The sequence below is a fragment of the Oculina patagonica genome, chromosome 13, assembly GCF_052425735.1.
Source record: "Oculina patagonica isolate OP01 chromosome 13, crgOcupat, whole genome shotgun sequence".
In the NCBI taxonomy this organism is placed as follows: Eukaryota; Metazoa; Cnidaria; class Anthozoa; order Scleractinia; family Oculinidae; genus Oculina; species Oculina patagonica.
Window position 1 is genome coordinate 29,482,199 of NC_135770.1, and position 21,563 is coordinate 29,503,761.

Genomic DNA, 21,563 nt, shown 5'->3' on the forward strand with positions numbered 1-21,563 from the left:
GCTCTGTCACGAATTTTAACAGATTTTTAAACAACCAAAAAAAATGGTCCATTTTTATTACAAACTGATATATTAGAAGTTTCATTTCTATCCACAAACTAAGGTTTTATCTTCCTTTACATATTTCAGAATAGGTTAGACCAAATATTTGCAAAATCCTCCGTGACGTAGCTTCTTTAAGTTATTTAGTAAATCGTATATCATAATAAGTTAAGTTAATCATAGTAAACATAATCATAATCATAATCATCACATCAACGGGTCACAACATCAAATGGGATTACTTTGACATTCTAGCAACAGGACGATCAGATATACATTGTAAAATAAAGGAGACATTGTTGATTCGTGATTTAAAACCAGCCTTAAATGAAAACGTTGGCAGTGAGAAACTTTTTCTTTACTAGCCATAATGTTTGTTTTTCTTCTGCAGATTTTTAGTCTGTTTGTTATTAATTAACAACATTGTCATTATTTTTAGATTAGGTACCAGTCTTTTATTTCACGTTTAAATCTTATTGTAATCTTTTCAACGGTCACTTCTGAAGATGTATGTTGTAACATACGAAACGTTAAGTTCTTAAATCAAAGTTTTTTCCGACATGCGTTGTCTTGTCATGTTTGTCACCGCAGTGTGTCTTTTATTTTTAATCATAGCATGTTTTGGACGAATTCCATAATTTTTTTGCCTTCTGAAGGATTATTTGTAAAAACTTTATTAGACCGTTTATACTAAATCATGAACACCTCAGACATGTCCATTGTATTGTTAAAAGGTATCAGTATGCCTCAGTTTACCTTCCTTCGTTAACGCGTTTTCTGAGCGGAGAGTTTGAGTCCAGTAAAGCCGGTATGCGATGTCTTTATTGTTTACAAGAAAAAAAATGTCTCAGCCGATGTTGGGGAGGAAAGTGAGATTCATCTTCAAGAGCAAAAGGCAAATAAAATTCCAAGGTTTTTTTTTACTGCTTCTAGGAATCTAAAAAACTCATAGCGGCGGCTTAGCAGATAGTAAAAAATATGAAATTCTTTTTGAAAAAAATTGAGGTATGCTGATACCTTTGTAATGTAAAGAAAGTACGAACAAATTTCAAATACAGCATAAAGTTAAGTTAGTTGTACATGTAGTCGTGCATGAACAGTATGGGGACTTCTGAGTGACTGTGTCCTTAATACAGTGATGAACTGCACAGAATTGAATTAGTTATATGTATCTGGTATAAAAATAATAACTAATAAATAAACTTTAAATTGTAATGTGGACATGTTTTGTGGGAATGTTCATTTCTAGGAAACGCCGGCAGAAAAAAATCGCTTGCAGTTTTTGACTGTGGGCGGATTATTGCGTTCTATCCATCTAGTAGCGTTTCAAAAATTAAAGCCGCCCCAAAACAAGGATACACCTAATTGCAATAACGCCGTCGTAGAAAAAAGGGAAATGAAAGAGGCAAACAGGAATTAACAAGAACGACTTGCCTGAGAAGCCTAAAATCAGGCGGTTTATAATAAACTATCCGCTTTGGCTTGAAAGGCAGGTACAGCAGAGCAAAAACCACTGGAAAAGTAGTCACTTAAGTAACACTCAGTCCCAGGTTTGCTAATCCCCTGATTTCACCGACAGGGGACTATAGACTACGACGTCCAAAACCGGGTAATTCACAAATCAGGCGCTTCGGCGACGTCCGATTAAGATTAATAACGCAAACCAAACTACGCTCTTGGTCGTGTAATACCTCTCAAAGCAGTCATCGATACGATCTAATAACAGGTTTCGGACTTTTCCTTTTCATCCTATAATTCTGCACATGTAACATGGATTCCATGTGAATGTTACAAGCTATTAATAAGGATTAGGCAAATTAATTCCTTTTTGCCTTTTTCATTTATATTTTTTATGTGACAACGTTATTGCAGTTGGGTGAACATTTTTGCTAAATCATTGTTTACCTTACATTTTTTAACTTCATTTGTTGCGAAAGAAAAGTTCAATTCAAGCCGACGACAAGCAATGGTGATTTTTTTTAGACACAGTTTTCTCAATGCTTTCGCGTTTGCGCACCCAAGATGTACAAGAAACATTTTCTCCTAGGCAAAAATGTCCTCGCTTTGCGGCGGCCTTTACATATAGTTAGACAACAAAGCTTGAAACCTTTATCGACTCAGAGTGGTTTTATTTTCTTTCTTTTCTTCAATTCAGTTAAAACCGAATATTTTGTTCTTTTGTCAATTCTTGCTTCGAACTCACCGCGCCTTTCATCGTGTTGGCGGGTGGAGAGAGGTACCGTGAGAGTAAAATGCCCAACAACCAAACAAAATTAACCGGCTCAGAGCCTTGCCAGCGGTTGAATCCTGATCATGCCGTTTCTCTTTCAAGGGTATTCTGATCACTATTCTCGCTGCATACATAACTAGCCCGTCACGCGGGAATGGCTTAAGGTGGCTCGACCCAGTTTTTTTCTAGTGATACCTATCAACTTTGAAACCCTCATACTTAAAGGGATTAATGTCAATGACATATTCACTATATCACATGGATTACACATAGACTGAACTGCAATATGATATAAATTTTTGGGAGATCGGAATGAATATCACGTGACAATGACGTCACACAGGTTTTTGCTCCGAATCGAATTTTAGCCCGTAACTGCATTTTCTCTCGAGATCCTCCACGCTACGTATACCTTGGGTGTTTGCGTTCAGCTCTGCGGAGTTTCATCGAAATCTACAAGAGGAATTTTGAAATATCTTGGAATTTCTTTTTAGATGATATAATTTATGCGTAGAATAAAGCCAAGACTTCATATAAAGAAATTTTCTTCTTTTTTGATGTTTAATGAAAGGCTTTAGCCCTCATTCCTTTTATAAATCTCCCATATCCGATATCCAAACCGTAAGAAGTAGGTAGACTTGCGCGATTTCGAAAAATATGAATCATAGTAAAGCTCAATGTTTAGCTCTATTTACCAATTTTACGCCTACTTTCGCAAAAAAAGCGATTATTTCAAAACTCGTCGATGAATTTTCTCCAAACTTTTTCAGAGTGGCAATTGATCAGTACACTACACAATCCCTGAATTTCATGCTCATTGAAAACTTCTAAGGTTGTCTAAAATAAACGCAAAATATAGTAAATATTGAAGCGATCTCGTAGTTTTGAATAATTTTGTGCTCTGGGATTTCCTATTGTTTCGAGTTGAGCACAACATCGAATTCCTGTGCACCACGCGTGAAATGACTACGCTTGGCCACCTTGCGAAAGCTTCCCGAAATCGCCGCATTTCAGTCAGACAAATAATTCCAGTAACTGAACTTTCATTTCTTCACGCATTTGTCATTTACTTTGTGATATTTATGTTCAATTGGCTACAATTGTTCTAGACACATTGACTCTACATAAACAAATCCTACTAAGCTGTTCTATCCACCTGTGTGAATCGAAAGCAATAAGAAGCAAAACAAGCCTACAGAGTAATACTGGAAGTTCTTTCTTTTGCTCCTTTCCAATTTCTGGTTTAACGCAGTTATTATTATGTATTTTGTTTCCTAACAAAAACTACTTTCTTATACAAAAAAGAAAATAATAATTGCTCACTTTTCGGCCTAAAAGGTATGACTCTACATTGCGTGACGGTAACAGAAATTTCTAGCGCAATATTTTATCAAGGCATGATATTATGCCTCCGCCTTAAAGTCGCTTATTTCAAGGATTAGTTCACGATTGTTTTAAAATTGACAGGATAATTAATTTTTTTCTGTTCAGTGTTTCTGTCAGGAATTTCACGAAATATAGATTATAAAACTGTTAACATAAAGTTTCAGTTTTCTATTTCGTTTGTTAATTAAAATTATGTTAATGTTCAAGATATGGCATAATATCAAAACATCCTTTGCATCCAATCAGAATGAGAGATATGTGAGCAAACCTTTATAACAAATACTAAAAATGTTGCTTTAACATCAGAAGTAAACAGTTGCTTTTCTAAGTGGAATGTCAGCGACTAATATACTAAGAATAGCTTAGACACATGTTTTTCCGTGACACCCTTAGGTCCCTTAGTGATATTATGTGCTGTTTTCATACCCGCAAGTATTACGTGAAATAATGGTTAAAACAAAGAATTTGAATTAAATTTAGTTCTTCAATGAGTAAAAAACGAACCCCTTTTATCACATTAATAAAGGGAAAACAATTAAACAATGGGTTTTCTTTGCCCGAACTCCTTTTGTCAAAGTGACTTCAGACTTGAATAACACAATATATATACAGTTATAATATTATGGAAAGAATAATAATATTAAGCCAGTTAGATTTCACACAGAGCACGGCATAGCCTAGCAATCTACTGTTGTTGAACTAACAATGAAACAGGCTCGGTGTTAATATTATTTTCAACGTATGAAAATCACTAACAGTTACTTCTCCAACTATGGCATCTCTAAGCTTCCTGGCGACTTTGTTAGTGTGTATAATTGGTTTATTTCTGCTTGCTATTGAGTTTTACTTCTTTAAAAGTCCTCGACCGGAGCAGATAAGCCTCGCTTACACAGGTGAGAAAACAAAATGACGTTTGTAATGTGCAGTTAAAAGAATCACCAAGACTTAGTGAAAATAACGTTTTAGTCCTACTTGCTTATACTGTAGCTACTAAAACAGAGAGATTAATTTAAAAGCATTATAGGTTGTAAGGCAGAACAGCGTACAGTTCCCAGGATTATGACTACAATAATTAAAAGTATTAACAAATCCAAGATCGAGATAAAATGCTCAGTCACTCGAAACTACTCTCTTTTCAGTAAAAACTGCAAACGCCGATTTTTTGCCTTCGTCAGAAAATCAATTTAAATGAAAAAATGTTTCGCCAGTTTGCCGCAAACGCACTTTAATCAGGGTTTTATTCGAAAATGCCAGTTTACTTTTAATAATAACAACAAAGAAATGATATCGGTTTTTGTCAGAGTTCCCATGCATCGTGTAATATTGAAATCTCTCGTGCCGATCAACTACCGACTTAATATATATCGCTAAAACGAAATGACTCATGCACTCGCTTAATTTTTGTTTTGGTGTTTCCTTGGTAGTTACCGTGTGTCGGAGAGTAAAACTAAAACCAAATTCATCACTTTGGCTAATCATAAATGACACAGACTGACAATCTAGTGAACCAATCAAAATTTGCTTCTCATTGGTTGCATGGGAAAGCGGTTGCATGTTCGGTTATGCAAAACAAAGCAAACACGAATTACTTTCGTCGACTTGAAATCGAACCGAAATAGTTTTTTAATGTAGGATAACACTAAAGAATGATGATAAAATGAACTGAAAATAAACACGGATGATGACAAGTGAGAAAGATTTTAATCTTGAAAGATGGATTACGAAACATACTGAAAAAACTGAGTGTTTTTAAACACTCTGTTTTTTTAACAATTTAAAAAGTGTTGTTACAAATTAAAAATGGAGAAAATATTCAAACTTGATTACCGGAAGTATATTTGTCACGTTTTGAGCAGGTTTGTTCGAGTGGCTAACTACGTGCAGGTAAAAGTTTTGGTTTCCTTCACAGTAAAACGATGTTTATGGAAGAAATTGCAAAATATATTAAAAATCTATGGTAGTTGAGGATCGCCAAACAGAACAGCACGGACAATCATGTTTTCAGCATTTTGCAAGTATATTCCAGGAAACTTGTTCTAGACTTATTGGCCTGCAGAGTTTGCTACACCGGTTTTTCTTTTTCTTTCGTGACAAATTTAAGTGTGTTGACCAAGTATTTGGATTTCACACACATAACGCACACGCACAACACGCAAAGCTCGCTCACAAAAACCTTGGGCCTTGGAGGGAGCCTTGCACTGCAAGCGTTCCTGTAAACCTTATAGGTCTCCTATAGGTCGAAGTTCAACGAGTTGAACTCTGTGCAACATGTCGCAGGGACAAAACTGCTGTAAAATTCGTGTGATAAACGAGTCAGCACGTTACGGGGGGATGTGTCGCTGCGACATGTCCCCGCTACATTTTCTTGCAAGGGTACATCTTTAGGAATTTGTCGCTGCTAAATGTCAGTGCCCACTACACGTCCCTGCTACATGTCCCGCCTCAGTGTGAACAACACATAATTTTGTCGCTGCTACATGTTGCTGCGACATGTCCCTGCAACATGTCTCAACGTGTGCAGGGACCTTAAAACGGACTCCTGCTGCCAGACGCCTGAATTGTGCAAGTAAGTAATTACTTGCTTTTAAATACCACTTTGTCTCATTCAGTGACTAGGTTGATACCAAAAGGAAAAACTACAGAAAAATACAAAACCTTACAAACATGTTATTTCCACAGGGAACCCAACGGAAATGATGGTCACGTGGGTAACATCTAAACCAGCAGCACACCAATCTGTTGAGTATAATGTTCATGGCAAACCGCTCAGTTTAAACGTCACGAGCACGGTGACGAAATTCACTGACGGCGGATGGGAACACAGGGTGTTATTTATACACAGGGCAAAGTTAACCGGGCTAACACCGTATACGGCATACGGTAGGTAAATTGGCTCTCTGCAGTTAGAGTCACGTGAAGTTTTTCATTACAAATTATCATGGTCTATGGCTTAATGACTATATACCAGAAATGGATGAAGTTAGGGACGGATCATTATTTTTTTGGAGGGGGGTATGAAAAAGTTTCCTTTGCGTGAAACACTTTTTTTAGTTTATGCATCTCTGGGAACATTTTTTGTTCGAAATTCACACTATGTTCAAACAATATTTTTCATATCCCCCTCCCCTTAAAAAAAAATGGTCGGTCCCTTAACAAAAGAGCCAAGTTTATAGCACCTGGCGTTTACAAGTGAAATTTGATGGTTGATCTAAAGTATGAATATATTAGAGGACTTAAAGGGAAAATCCACTGAAGTACAAAGTTTTTGTAAAATACAAAAAACAAATAGGAATCTTTTACACCGGTCAAACTTTTAAGCACCGCAATTTTCACTGTTAAAGCAAGGGGGCATCACAAACTTGGCCACCTTACTAAATCACGGTCTTTCTATTTCTGGTGTTCTGAAGCTAACAAAACAAGTCGTATGTCTCCTTGTTACTTCAACGCCAATTTGATTGCATGGCCGGCGATATGTGCGCATGTTTTATTCGTAAAAGCATCTACAAATCCCTGTATTATTACAAAGTGGCTGCATTAACCAACAACTCCCACTAATACCAACCCTCAATTGCAAGAGTCATAGAGAATCAACTCACAGGGGTGGGGTGCTGTTTGATTCTAGATTACCGCTGTGGAGAAGACCATCACTGGAGTGACGTGTACACATTCAAAACTCTCAGGAGTGGGGAGAGTTGGAGCCCTCGCATAGCTATGTATGGAGATATGGGTACAGACGGTCAGTCGCTTCCATACCTTGAAGATGAAGCCAAACAAGGAAACTTCGACGTCATTCTGCATGTCGGTTAGTTCTTGTTATTGCTTCGATGTGCTATAGAATATTTTCTCTTTTTTAGCAAAGTAATATTTGTCTTCTTTTATATTTTTAAACAGGTGATTTTGCCTATAACATGGACTCGGTAAGTAAGTCAATCTTAATAGAGCGGTCAGACAACCATTTCTAGTCCTCTCCACAGGCAACTCCGCTGGGACTAGGGACCAACGAAAGGGGAGTGAATGAGAAAGACTAGGAACAAAAACGCGTCGTCGGGCTGCGGGTCGACCGCGGTCAAACGTCAGAAATATGCAAAAAACAAGAAAAGTACGTCAAAGATAAGGATTTAATTTTCAGAGTTCAAAGCTCAATACATTACCGGTATTCTGACGATTTACTAAGTTTTTTGGAGCTTTACTAAAAAAGTTCTACGTGTTTGAAAATAGCGATATGCGGACTTGTCGGCGCCATTTTGTCAAAGCACTTTGGTTCGGATGCAGAACATTTAAAAAGTAAAAACACTCGTTTACCTGAGGAAATGGGAATACTGTATGTTTACACTCAGGAACTATTTTATCTATCCTTGCTCATACTAACACTTCATAATGAACGAAACTCCCCGAAATAGAAAGAGAAGCTGCCTGAAACGTTTGACCGCGGTGAAGGCTGCGGGCTGTGATCTTTCGTTCCTAGTCTTTCTCGCTCACTCATTCGTTGGTCCCTAGTCTTCTCAGCAGCGGAGTTGCCTGCGGAGGAGGCCAAACCATTTCCTTTTTATTTTACTCGTTTACCAGTTCCTAACACTGCCGCCTGATCGTGTAGAAGATACTAAAATCCACTTTTGCACGGAAATATTTTAATTAACCCTTTTAACCTGTTTCGTAGGACAATGCGCGGGTTGCCGATAAATTCATGAATCAAATTCAGCCAATCGCTGCCCGAGTACCATACATGACGTGTCCAGGAAATCACGAGAATGCCTAGTAAGTCACGCGATATTTTGCTGAACTTTCCTGGTTCAATCGATTGAATGTTTCCATGGAAATCTCTGTACTTATGGTCGGCACCACGAATCATTACCTCGTGCCTTATCTCAACCCCGTCCCCAGGGCCCCCCCTCCCCCCCCCCCCCACCCCGGGGAACGGGCCCCGTGGTTTTACATCAAAGAAAAGGGGCAATCTCAAGGAACGCCAAATACGACCCTTAACGATATGACCCTCAAAATCAATGGTAACAACAACAAAACAAGCCGAGTACGAAAATCCAACATTGTGATTAAAATTTAACCATGTGCATAAGTATGCTATTAATTAGAGTGATTTCAGTTAACCCGTGAAATAGTTATTACACTTTTAGATACTATTAGACACAAATTCCATTGTTTTCTTTTGTTTCCGTTCGACTATTACGCACAAACTGCTAGATATTGTTTGACGGGTTAAATGAAATCACTCTAATACAATGCAGTGGATAGAAAAATAACTCCTTTAAGTGATGTTGGTGTCCTAATTGAATGAATTTTTCTTTGCTCTCTTGCAGCAATTTTTCAAACTATAAAAACAGGTTTTCAATGCCGGGAAACAGCAAAAACATGTTCTACAGGTATGTGTGATATTAAATTAACCTTCTTCTCGATAAAAATGATTACCCATTGATTCTCGATGGTCCATTTTGTTTTGTTTTGTTTTTTTTGCAGTTGGAACGTAGGTCCTGCCCACATTATTAGCATTTCCACGGAATTTTACTTCTATCACAATTATGGAACACACCAGATGGCAAATCAGTTCAAGTGGTTAGAAGCTGATCTCCAGGTGATACTTTGCTTGAATGGCTGTTAGTTAATTTGTGTAAATCTGCAGAGCACAAACAAAACGGAGTGGACGACAGTGACTAGAAAAGCAAAAAATAGGTCCCCACTGGGGGGGGGGGGGGGGGGGGTTTCTAGGTATTCCGTATCCCATTGACTTTTGGCCTAAATATCCCGTATACCATAAATTCCTGTGCTTTGTAACCCCAACTTTTGGTGTTTCATATCCAGGAATCTCTTTTTTTAAATATCCCGTTTCCCGTTAGTTTTTCCCCAAAATATCCCGTACCCCCATCATTATTTACCTAAATATCCCGTATCCCGATAACCCCTAGTAGGGCTTCAAAATAGGATTTAGGCTGTGAGATGAATATCAGTTCAGTTCAGTTGATTTTCCATCGATTTAATTTGCTCCCAATGGCGGAGGGCATTTTCACAGGCTATTATACACAAAGCGTCAGTTTCCGGCATAAGAATTCCCGATTCCTTGAACGAATTTTCGTTTCCTTGAATTGTACATCTCTGTAATTTTCCCTGTTTTGTGGAACCTCCCATTTTTTCGAAGCAATTTTCGTTTTTCCCTAATTGGTTCGAAAACACGGGATTCGACTGTATCTCACAAATCCCGTGTCTGCAGATAAGCGAGAGCTGCAAAATTAATTAAATAGTGTAGATTTCGCGTATACTCAACCTTTTCATTCAAGTAAGTAAAGGCTGGTTCTCAAATGATCGCCCCGACCGTTTCTCTCGCATCGATCGTTTGCAAAAACTGAGACGAACGTAGGCGATTGGAAGCGATCGGGGGTTCTCTTATGATCGTCCTGATCGCCTGGTATGAGCGAAGACCTACGAAAAACAATCATTTTAGGACTCATTTTAGTCCTATATCCAACACAATGGCAACCTTCAATGAAAGAGCAAAACTCGTGGCCTCCTATCTTCTCAGTTATTGCAGCTTTAATTAAGGCGAAGAAGAAAAAAGAGAAGCTAGGAGGATAGAACACGGGTGATCCAAGCGATTGTGATCGTCCCATGCAATCGCCGCAGACGTTAGCGATCGTCTGTGTAATGTTCTCATATACCGTAAAATTCCGGTTATAAGCCCTGGGCTTATACAACTTCGTAAGGGGTTTTGGGTGGGCTTATAAGCGGAGGGGCTTATATCTGGGGGGAGGGGGGGGGGGCTTATAAACGGAATAGAAAAAAACGTTTAGAAACGTGCCACGGGAGTGTTGATCGAAATACGTTTTGAAGTTAAAAACGCATAATAAAGCAACATTTAGCCCTGTTTAGTATTGTCATCCAGCAGAGGGGGGCTTATATCCGGGAGGGCTTATAATCGGATGTATTTTTTTGTTTCCAGACAGATGGGCCTATAACCGGGGGGGGGGGGCTTATAAGCGGGAGGGCTTATAACCGGAATTTTACGGGTAATCGTCCCGATCGCAAGAAAACGTTTTGAAGGGACAGAGGCGATAGAAACAATTGGGGCGATTAAATGAGAACCAGCCTTTAGTAAGCAAGCAAGCAAGGGGTTAAAAACAGTGTTTCCACATCGTCGCTCTTCGTCATCATACTGTCCTCTTCTATTAACAGGAGGCAACGAAGAAAAGCAATCGAGCTGTACGTCCATGGATTATCACAATGGGTCACAGACCAATGTACTGTTCAAATGCAGACGGCGACGACTGCACCAAACATGAAAGTGTGGTATGATTGTTACCGCTGTTTTAATGTATAATAAAAGCATAAACTTGCAGCAGGAGGGCATTTTGCGTGCGCATGCGTGCAACCGCTGTACAAAGACCGCGTGATCTTGGGAATAAAAATGGCGCGGAAGATTCAAACTTTATTTTTTGTACTGTTTATCGTCACATAATTTAATATAGACGTAAATTTCGCTAAGAAAAAGTGTTTTGTGTGTGGCAAGGCTCTTATAAAGCAGATTTTCTGGCGTGCTTCGGGATCGTTGTTGCAAATAATGGGAAAATATGTGGGACAGGTAGGAAAGCCTTCACCGACAAAAATCAAACAGGCCGTTAAAAGAGGAAAACATTTATCCGTGTGCTGGAGTGTGATATATTAGGATCAAAACTTCACATCAAATCAATTGCTGTAATACAGGCAGAGTGCGAGCAATATTATAGCTTGTCGGGAGATTTTTTGCCTAAAGGGACGGCCACCAAAGAAAAGGGTTTTCCCTGAGGGGAAAGACATGTTTGGGTGTTTTGCACATGATAATGCAGCTCACTGATGACTCTAAAGCAAAGCCAACTTGCCCTCGACTGGCAAACAGGGTTTCCTGGAACAAGAAGTGCAGTTCTTTAAAACATCTTCAGGCGACACAGAAGTAAAACAGTCGTTATAACAGAATGAACATCAATCTTAAAGAAATAAACGTTGAATTAAAAATTGAAAATAACATTGTTTATAGTTAAAAATTATTTCTTAAGACATTTTATGCAGCAGTTATTAGAATGTTTCTGAAAAATATGTGGATCGCTTGTTCGTTTCATGCTATTTTTTGACTGGTGATCAAGGCTAGATTTTGATAAAGGAGCCAAAAATGTACTAATTAACATAGTAAAATGTAAACAAATAGTCTACCAGCAAAGAATTACCATAACACTTTAAAATTAAGACCGATCGCAGTAATTTTTTTCTTGTTCAACAGAATAATTGTGGTATCATCGAAATGTGAAGTTATTTTGACCAATGCTCAAGTTTAAGGGAATAATCACAAACGATAGTTTCTCTGTTAGAATAAACCAGCGAGAACGTACGTTAAAGAAAGCTAAAAATTTCCACAATTGACCATTTTTTAACGCTTCCTTCGCAGCATTAGACGATAGTTTAAGTACTTCAGGCTCCATATATCATCGGTAGACGCTGGAGATCAAGGCTAGATTTTGAGATTTTTGCATCGTGAGAACGATTAAATTGCAGTTTTATGACAAATCTGAACAAAATCATGACCACTTGCTCAAACCCGGGATACTTGATTATAACATTGTATAGTTAAAACTGCTGTTTTATATTTTAGTACTAAGTAGCCGTAGCGCTTTGTCCGTTTAGATCTTCCGGCTATTAAAAACATGGGCAAGGTATTTAGGTTCTCGACATTCGGTCGCCATTTTGTCCACGTGCAATGTTTAATACACATAGCCAAAGTCGATCAGATAAACAGCACGCCGACACCAAACTTTGCTTGTTGTTGTCAGAAGATAAAGCAAGGACTCTTAGTAATGTATACAGCAAATAAAACTTAAAACACGTTTTATTTTGAGCTAGAAATTAGGCCATAAATTGTGGAAAATATGTAAACAATCGATAGCAGAACTTCTCTGTCGTGTGCACTAGTCCATATCGACGCATGCGCACGCAAAATGCCCTCCTGCTTAAACTTGCAAACACAGAAAATGGTTTGAGCCCAGGCGTATCAGTAGACGCTCAGATCAGTAAATCGTATAGTGTAGTCTGCAAAGCAGGCGTATTTGGCGAGCGGATTCGAACGCATTTTGATCGTGCGAGCGCCATCTTGGATTCGTACTCGGGATAGGATTGGGAATAGGAGAAAACGCATCCTGGGGAGTAAGAGTGAGGCTGAAAAGAAAGTGAGGGGGGGAGCTTCTAAACCTCTCTCCGCCCTCATCCAACAATTCATCCAACATAGCTGCTCTGAAAAGAAGTGTTGTTGGTGACTGATGTTTCGACAACTTGGGTTGGGTTGTTATCCTATTTTTGGCGATTTTTGGATGCTTTGTCACTTTCTGACAGTCGTTTGGCTAACATTGATGATTCGTCCTCTTTCACGGCTTTCAAGAATGTTGTCGTTTTTCTGGCACACGCTGCATCAAACCAACAGATTGAAAATTCACGCTATTTTATAATACCATTAGTTATGTTACAGACCGCGGGGACTGACAATTTCGTAAACTGTCGACTGCAAGTTTGAGTGACTTTCCTTTCAAAATAAATAATTTCCAAACTTATCAACATAGAATTTTTTTTACAAAGACGATGTTTTTTAAACATAGTACATATGACGAGATATTCTACACTTTTGGTCCAGTTTTGCATTGACTCTTCTAAGCTCCATAACCGCGCCAATTTCATTTTAATACTCGTTTCGTCCCATAGTGTTTAGAAGATCTGGCTTGTAACGAAGTTTCTTCTCTAAAAAATTCTCAAATTTTAGTTATCTTATATATTAACCTGAGCTACTATTTGTTCAAAGGTTCGGACTGGTATTAAGTCAAAATATGGATTGGAGAATCTTCTTTACAAGTATGGTATGAACGCTCAACATGATACTGATTTTGAGTCCTTTTTCATCTGTGGAAAAGTATTTTAATACTTAAAAGTATGATAAATTTCTTGTTGATTCTCAGGGGTTGATCTCATGGTATGGGCTCATGAACATTCTTATGAAAGACTTTACCCAGTTTATAATCGAAAGGTAAGATATGTACCCTTTACGAAATACTGTGAGAGTAGTAAGTATATTTAACAATTATTCCACGAGCGCACGTTGGATATGAGTTGGCTATAACGATCTCGTATCCATCAAGCGCGTTTGAAATAACTGTTTTATTAAAAACGCTCAATGAATTGCACTATTTGAGCTCCCCAGCTATTTTCGTTGACGCGTATCGGCTACCAATTTTGTGGTCAATGTTATATGAGCTCATATACCATTGCCTGTTAACCAATCAAAACGCAGGAATTGCAGTATACCATTGCTAGTTTTTAATAACATGGCATATTAAACGATTGACTACTTCGGTACAGATTGGGAGCCTTCTGTGTTCAGTGTAAATACGGAAATATGCAAAGAAAAATCAAGTCACGAATGACATTTCGCACGGTATATAACGACAACGCGTTTTACAGGCAGATAAGTCCTTTCTTAAACAGCTTCTACAGAAGGAACATAATGACAGGGAAAACACGACCGCATATTAAGACGAATACACGAGTATACGCGGTTTAAACTTGTACTTTTTCCTCTCTTCGGTGTCCTTATAATGGGTATACCATAAGTAATAACTACTTTTCCCCCTTTTTTCCATTGAACAATTGGTAACATTTATCTTTTTTTTCGGCAGCTTTGCGAAGGTCCTTTGCAGGAATCTTACATCAATCCATGCGCCCCAGTACACATTACCACTGGATCAGCGGTATGGCATCACGTTAAAAAAGTAAAACATCTGACTATATTTGTTAGTTAACTGCTGGAAGTCGATAATAAATAAATGAACTTCAGCGTTAAATGCGAGCAGTTTTCTCCACAGTATTATAGAGTATCAATATTTGTAAGTGCAGAATAAGTGCATGCCTAGGGAACGAAGTTCCCGGTGTCGTGGTTCGGTCTTTGCCTGTAGTACTGTCTAGGTTGCGGTGAGAATGATCGGAGACATTAGCTGATCAAGCTACTCTACAAATCCAAGGGTAAAAAAAGTATTCAGTTTAGCCTTTGTTGGGAAACTGATATAAGATAAATGTAACAAGGCGTGCTTATGAAACAATTGTTTTAAAATAACACTGACACAAAATCAACTAGAGATGTACTGCTCATACTGCTCAGTTCACCACCAGTATATTGACAGAAAGGTATAATCATCAGTGATATCTTGCAAATTACGTTTTGATAATTGTGTACGAATTTGAATTACAGGGATGCGAGGAACATCATGATCCTTTCAAGAAGAAGTATGGTCCGTGGACAGCATTCCGTGCACTGGATTACGGTTACACAAGAATGACCATTCACAATAACACACATCTTTATCTAGAACAAGTCAGTGTTGACAAGGTAAGTTTATTCATTCTCTGCGTTTCTAGCGAGTTTTTTTTCAAACTGAAAGGGATAATGTCACGGGGATTTCGCAGATTTTTGCTCTAAACTTTTCTGAAATTAGTCGTAGGCAACTAAACCCATAAAAAACATTATCGTTGAACATCTAAAGGAAGATATAACCTGAATTTGCGGATAGAAATCAAGCTACGGCTATTAATATTGATTTTTTGATGACGCGCGGAAACAACTTGAAAATCTTAGCCTAACTTTTTCAAGTTGCGATCCGTTTCCATTTGAGCCATCCGCAGCCAAAGTTGCTCGTTAACAGTTTCAGTGCTCTAATATAGCAATTTTTAATAAAACTGAACTATTATTTTAAGGTTTCCTGCAACGCAAATTTAAATTTTGGCTGTACAAAAATCTGGTAAAATCGGTAACATAGTCCCCTTATCGCTCTCATAAATAATATGGCACATAGTCAAGCGCACTGTGGGGCTACAGGTCAAAATCTACTAATTCGGAGTTGGGCACAAAAATTGCCAATTTTGGCAATCAAAGAGTTTCCAATTGTTACTACAGTGTAAGCCAACTTTGGCAATCAAAGAGTTCCCAATTGTTACTACAGTGAAAGCCAAGTTTGGCAATCAAAGAGTTCCCAATTGTTACTACAGTGTAAGCCAATTTTGGCAATCAAAGAGTTCCCAATTGTTACTACAGTGAAAGCCAAGTTTGCCAATCAAAGAGTTCCCAATTGTTACTACAGTGAAAGCCAAGTTTGGCAATCAAAGAGTTCCCAATTGTTACTACAGTGTAAGCCAATTTTGGCAATCAAAGAGTTCCCAATTGTTACTACAGTGAAAGCCAAGTTTGCCAATCAAAGAGTTCCCAATTGTTACTACAGTGAAAGCCAAGTTTGGCAATCAAAGAGTTCCCAATTGTTACTACAGTGAAAGCCAATTTTGGCAATCAAAGAGTTCCCAATTGTTACTACAGTGAAAGCCAAGTTCTGTCTCAAAACATTTTATTGTTGGTAACTTTGGTAGAGCTGAAGAATATCGTTCGTTGATACAAACATCAAGTTTGGTGTCAAAAATTCAAATAATATTGGACTCATATTGACTAAGTTATGACATTATGTGCCAGTTGGCACTCTTATTTTAGGGGTTAAAGGGTTAAGCGGACACCTCCCCAAAGCCGATCTTTTTCAGCTCCCATGCAGGAGTTTTCGTTTGCGGGACTGTTTTGTTTTTGATAACTTGTTGGAAGCCTTTGTCTGCAAATACTAACAGTATTTTCCGTTTGACTTTTTTTTATCTTGTTAACAGGGAGGTGAAGTAATTGATAATGTGTGGATTGTCAAACATCTCCACGGACCAGAAGCCTGGATCAAACCCATGAAATAGTTTAGAGCTGAATACGTCACCGTCATGTTATCGAGTTGTCGGGAGCTGTTGGCATGCACGTGTTGACTTCTTTGAAGGGAGCGTAACTTCGAGTAATAATTTTGCTTTTTCGTTGAAGACTTCTTACCATATTCTGCACACGTGTCTTTAAGCGAACAAAGATAGAAAGAACGAGAGCGCGGAATAACGAACGGACGAACGAACGAACGAACGAAAGGACGGACGAACGAATAAAAGGACGGACGGACGGACGGAGGGACGAATAAACGAACGAACGAACGAACGAACGAACGAAAGAACGAACGAACGAACGAACGAACGAACGAACGAACGAAAGGACGGACGGACGAACGAATAAAAGGACGGACGAACGAACGAACGAACGAACGAACGAACGAACGAACGAACGAACGAACGAACGAACGAACGAACGAATGAACGGACGAACGAACGAAAGGACGAACGAACGAACGAATGAACGAACGAAAGGACGAACGGACGGACGAACGAACGGACGGACGAACGAACGAAATGACGAACGAACGAACGAACGAACGAACGAACGAACGAACGAACGAACGAACGAACGAAATGACGAACGAACGAACGAACGAACGAACGAACGAACGAACGAACGAACGAACGAACGAACGAACGAACGAACGGACGGACGGACGAACGAAAGGACGAACGAATAAAAGGACGGACGGACGAACGAACGAAAGGAGGTAAAAACGAACGAACGACAGACAGACGGACGAACGAGCGGACCGACCCATCGTGTATCATACAACTGAGTTGTGTTTTATTGTTTTAGAACGTACAAACATTACAATATTTATAGTTCATGTAGTGTTGTGCGTTTGAATAAGAATAAACTGCTGCAAAACAGTTACTATACTGAAATGCTTATCAAATAATTAACAAGAGAAAAATAACACTATTCTTTTAGTAGTTAAAAGTAGTTAGTTTTCATTCGTTAAAGGCCATGGACTGATAGGCGAAGCTTATGTTTTTAAACTTTTTAACCAGAGAACGTTTTTACCTTTGTAATGTCTTATCCTGGTTACAGTTCTATTTTCACCAGCAGTTAATGTTATAAATGAAATTTGTTTTTTCTATATTTTAAAACATTATTCTATTTGTCAATTTAGACATTAGCAAACTATATCATTCTATTTCCCGATATAAATATATTGACGCACAATTAGAGTTAAAAACGAAATTACCTCTCTTTGTAAACCCAAGAATAGAAAAATAATTTCAAAAATACCCCGACATTGCCCCTTTTTTATAAAAACAGTGAAAACACTGTTTTTTGTAAATTTGAAACTCTTTACATCATTAAAGAAGCAAACTATATATATTTAGGAATCATAAATTTCTTTGTTCCTTTAATCACAAGAACAAACAAAACAAAAACTCTATTGCTTCTGCAGATTTTTATAGTTATAATGATGGCTCAAAAGAAACTGCGAACCTGCGCTTTTTTTGCTGCAGTAACGGCTGGGACTGCTTTTCAGTTCTTCCAGTTCGAGTGGCCATAACAAATTTAGTCTCCTTTTCAGCCACCCTCTGGAAAGTCACGCAACGCATCTCCCCATTAAAGGTACAGTATTTGGTCGTCACGCGACGCTTCACACTATGAACGGTATTTTGGAATGTCACGCAACACTTCACCCTGTGAACGCCTCTCTTTACTTATGGCCGTCAGTGGAGAGAATCGTTACGTGACAACCCACATAACGGCCGCAATGAAGACTATAACAAAGTTATGTCACAGAAAGACGTGAGAATCTGATTTTTACCTATGGTCGATCTTATCTGATCGGCGTGATGTCCCCACACACATACACCAATGGGCTGCCTAACTTAAACATAGCTGTATTAGACTGTCCACAGCCCTCTATTATTACTCCCCCCCCCCCCCCGCGCGCGCTCGCGCTTCGCTCTCGCTTCGTTTGCTTTTTTACGCTTGCTTCGTTTGCTTTGTTGCGTTGAAAAATCTAGAGGCTGTGTACAGTCTATAGCTGTATCAGTAAACAAAACAGCTACAAAATAATCGGACCGGATCTTAGATATTGATCGAGAAAATACCGTCCACCAACCCTTATATTATTACTTTCTGTGGAACTGATTAAATTATTCATTCTGACTGCTTCATGGGAAAGAACACTCTAAGCTGCTCAAGGAAGATCCATGTTAGAATTGTGTAAGGCTCCAAACGGATCCAAGCTGGGATAAAACCCTAACAACACAATGTACAGCTATTAGAATTTCGTACAGTGACTATCAAATACAAATAGAACAGAAATATGTGTACCTTTAAACTGTTAAAACATATCCGAGATGTGAAAAAAGTATTTCAACAATGCAATTTATGCAAAATAGTTTTTAAAGACACGCGAATAGCTTGTCCTCGTCACTTTTAAGTCCATATTGCACGAAACAATTTTTCTTGCAACTTGCAACAAACGTTGCACTGCTAGTTGGCAAAACAAATTCACGTGTATCTTACACGCCGCAATTTTTCCTGCAACTTGCAACGCAAAGATGACGACTAAAAACCATTGCAAGTTGCAGAGGAGGTGTCACACCAGCGCAATTTTTGTTCGCAACTTGCAACGCGCCCGCTGAATAATTAAAATGTCAATCTCCCGCGAGCGAAAGGACGCGCTCTGATTAACTGATTGTAATAACGCAATTGCGTTGCAAGTTGCGCTTGATATATTAACTTGTCTCGCAACGATGCGAAAAGTAGAGGATAGCTCAACTTTTTCTGCGACTTGCAACGCAATATTTTGTTTTATTGCAGGTTGCGAAAATGGGGTGTTACACAAGCAACTTTTTTTGTAACGCGAAGTTTGTTGCGTTGCAAGTTGCAAGAAAAATTGCGTCGTGTAACATGGCCTTAACACCCTATTTTTGCAAATTGCAATGCAACAAAAGGTTGCAAGTTGCAAAAAGAGTATAACTACCGTATTTACTCGAATAAGCGCCGCGGCGCTTATTAAATTTTTCGCGTCTTAAGTGCGGCGCTTATTCGAGGGCGGCGTTTACTTAATTTTTTGACGCCGCAAAGAATCTAATCTAAACGAAACTTATACAGTAACTAAAAGAAGGGTCTTTTGATTGTCAGTATTCGTCTCTTACGGAAGAGAGTAGTTGCGCTTGCTCTCCCAACAAAGTTCACGGCCTTCACAACGTTAACAGTACTACGTATTGTAAGAATTTTGAATAATAACTTTGAACTGCGAAACATCGCTTTTGATGAAAAGGAATTTCCAAGGCTGTTTTAGAGTTTCTTTGTAGTGCTTTTGGTTATATGGAATTCCTCGAATTAGCGCCGCATCGGGACTGCGGCGCTTATTCGAGTAAATACGGTATCCTCTACTTTTCGCAACGTTACAAGACAAGACGGCTGCGTGCGATATGTCAATCGCAGATTGCAATGCAAGTTTGTTAAAATGATCTAATGAGAGCGTGTCCTTCGCTCGGGGGCGATTTCAAAATGATAATTTCCAGTGGGCGCGTTCCAAGTTGCGAGTGAGTTGCGCCCACTCTGCAAATTGCAATGTTTTTCAGTTGTAATCGTTGCGTTGAAAGTTGTAAGGTAAAAAGCCTCTTGTGACATGGCCTTAAATTTAAAAACACTTGCAATAACTACGTTATCAACCACAACAACAAGAAGCCGGAAACAACATTTCAAGTATCATTTTTCAAAAAATTCACATTTACGTACTCCTCATGAGAAAATGTTCAAAACGTTACCTTGTAAAATCCCATTGGTCCAAGCTTTGCTGTGTGAAGTAGGCAATGTGCAATACTCTGTAAGATAAAATAGACGTATGTACAAATTTTAAAGGGACAATGTCACCAGTTTCACTTCAAAAACTCAAGAGTCTAAAGATATATGGAAACTACGAATAGTGGTCCAATTTTGTTAAAAAAAAGCAAGTCCCACTATCGCACTGAAGCGACAAACAAGTTGATTTTTGTGATGTCATCGGGAGCTTTAGATCTCAACTTGAAAAAGTCAGGCTGATTTTTTCAAGTCTTGTCCTGTCCTCGTGGACTGGAAAAACACCTAGAATTATTATGGCTCCCTTCTTCATCCATCAACAATTTACGTTATATCTTAATCTTGATGTACAAGGTGCATCTCATGTACGAGAAGACCTTTTTGCCAATTTAATAAGTACTTTTTACCGAAAAAAAAAAACAGTAAAATCCCCGCGACAGTGTCCCTTTAATACAAGTCATCAGAAACCGAAACTTCCAGTCTGTTATAATTTTGTGACAAGTTATTGTAAAGATTAAGGTATTTTTAGAGCTTAAAAGCTCTTTTATGACTTGGAGACGTAAAAGAAGGGTGAAACTTATTTAAAGTCGTAACTCTGCTTGTGCACGTGAAACTTTGTGTAGAAGACGTTTGAATGAGAACGATGTAAATTCAGACGTCAGAAATAATCCGAGTCACCAACTGGCATCAAACAACCTTGGTAAAGGGGAAGGGGTGGGTGGGTAGCCTAAGACGACAGCCGACCGCACGACCTCGACAGAGACGTGTTTTTGAATTTTCGCGCGCAAAAAAAAAACAACTCACGGATTTCTGTGGTAACTAGTAGGTCATCACAATGCAATTTTTTTGCGAGTCGAATCTTGGACTTATCTTTCGTCAGGAAAAATTGCGCGCGTGGAAACGTGGAAAAGTGGTCTGCCTCGGGGTTTAATAAAAGAATGAATAGTTTATTTTAATCTCGAAAGAAACTACACTAACTCTTGGTGAGTGATAAGTACATGCACGCGTTAAGCGTGAGGTGACGCAAAAACGTTGACGGCATTATAAATTAAACAAATAAGATGTTTTTATTGAATATTACATATTATTTTTATATTATTTTAGCGCTATGCACTGACTGTACCTTGTACTGTCCTGGTTTTGCTTCCATGAGTCTTGTCTTCATTACATCAAAAGGTTGTGTAACAGCAGTGGCAATTGTACCCTGAATGAAAATCCACCAGACGGCTGATTTAGATTGTGTTGGACATTCCAGAAAATATCCATACCCCTCGGATGGAAAGTTTTTTGGTTTGAATTCCCTCCCTCTGGAAATTCCAG

The 21,563-nt window shown here is 38.6% G+C and overlaps 2 protein-coding genes across 2 annotated transcripts in view; one reads left to right on the forward strand and one right to left on the reverse strand.

The window, feature by feature from the left end:
- Nucleotides 1-4,267: 4,267 nt before the first annotated feature.
- On the forward strand, nucleotides 4,268-16,567 carry LOC144637286 (acid phosphatase type 7-like). Its single transcript, XM_078496417.1, has 13 exons — nucleotides 4,268-4,551; nucleotides 6,338-6,538; nucleotides 7,281-7,460; nucleotides 7,550-7,575; nucleotides 8,316-8,413; nucleotides 8,971-9,033; nucleotides 9,128-9,242; nucleotides 10,835-10,948; nucleotides 13,476-13,530; nucleotides 13,630-13,697; nucleotides 14,347-14,418; nucleotides 14,916-15,053; nucleotides 16,364-16,567. Exons 1-13 carry the CDS (start codon nucleotides 4,431-4,433, stop codon nucleotides 16,439-16,441), a joined length of 1,329 nt encoding a protein of 442 aa, XP_078352543.1. The 5' UTR covers nucleotides 4,268-4,430; the 3' UTR covers nucleotides 16,442-16,567.
- A 654-nt stretch (nucleotides 16,568-17,221) lies between these two features.
- LOC144637296 (mitochondrial dicarboxylate carrier-like) overlaps nucleotides 17,222-21,563 on the reverse strand; it is a 12,326-nt gene continuing 7,984 nt past the window's right edge. The window contains exons 11-13 of the mRNA XM_078496428.1: nucleotides 21,367-21,447; nucleotides 20,213-20,269; nucleotides 17,222-18,689 (exon numbers count right to left, since the gene is read on the reverse strand). Coding sequence (XP_078352554.1) covers nucleotides 18,588-18,689; nucleotides 20,213-20,269; nucleotides 21,367-21,447 — 240 coding nt within the window. The 3' untranslated portion in view covers nucleotides 17,222-18,587. The remainder of the gene's footprint in view (nucleotides 18,690-20,212; nucleotides 20,270-21,366; nucleotides 21,448-21,563) is intronic.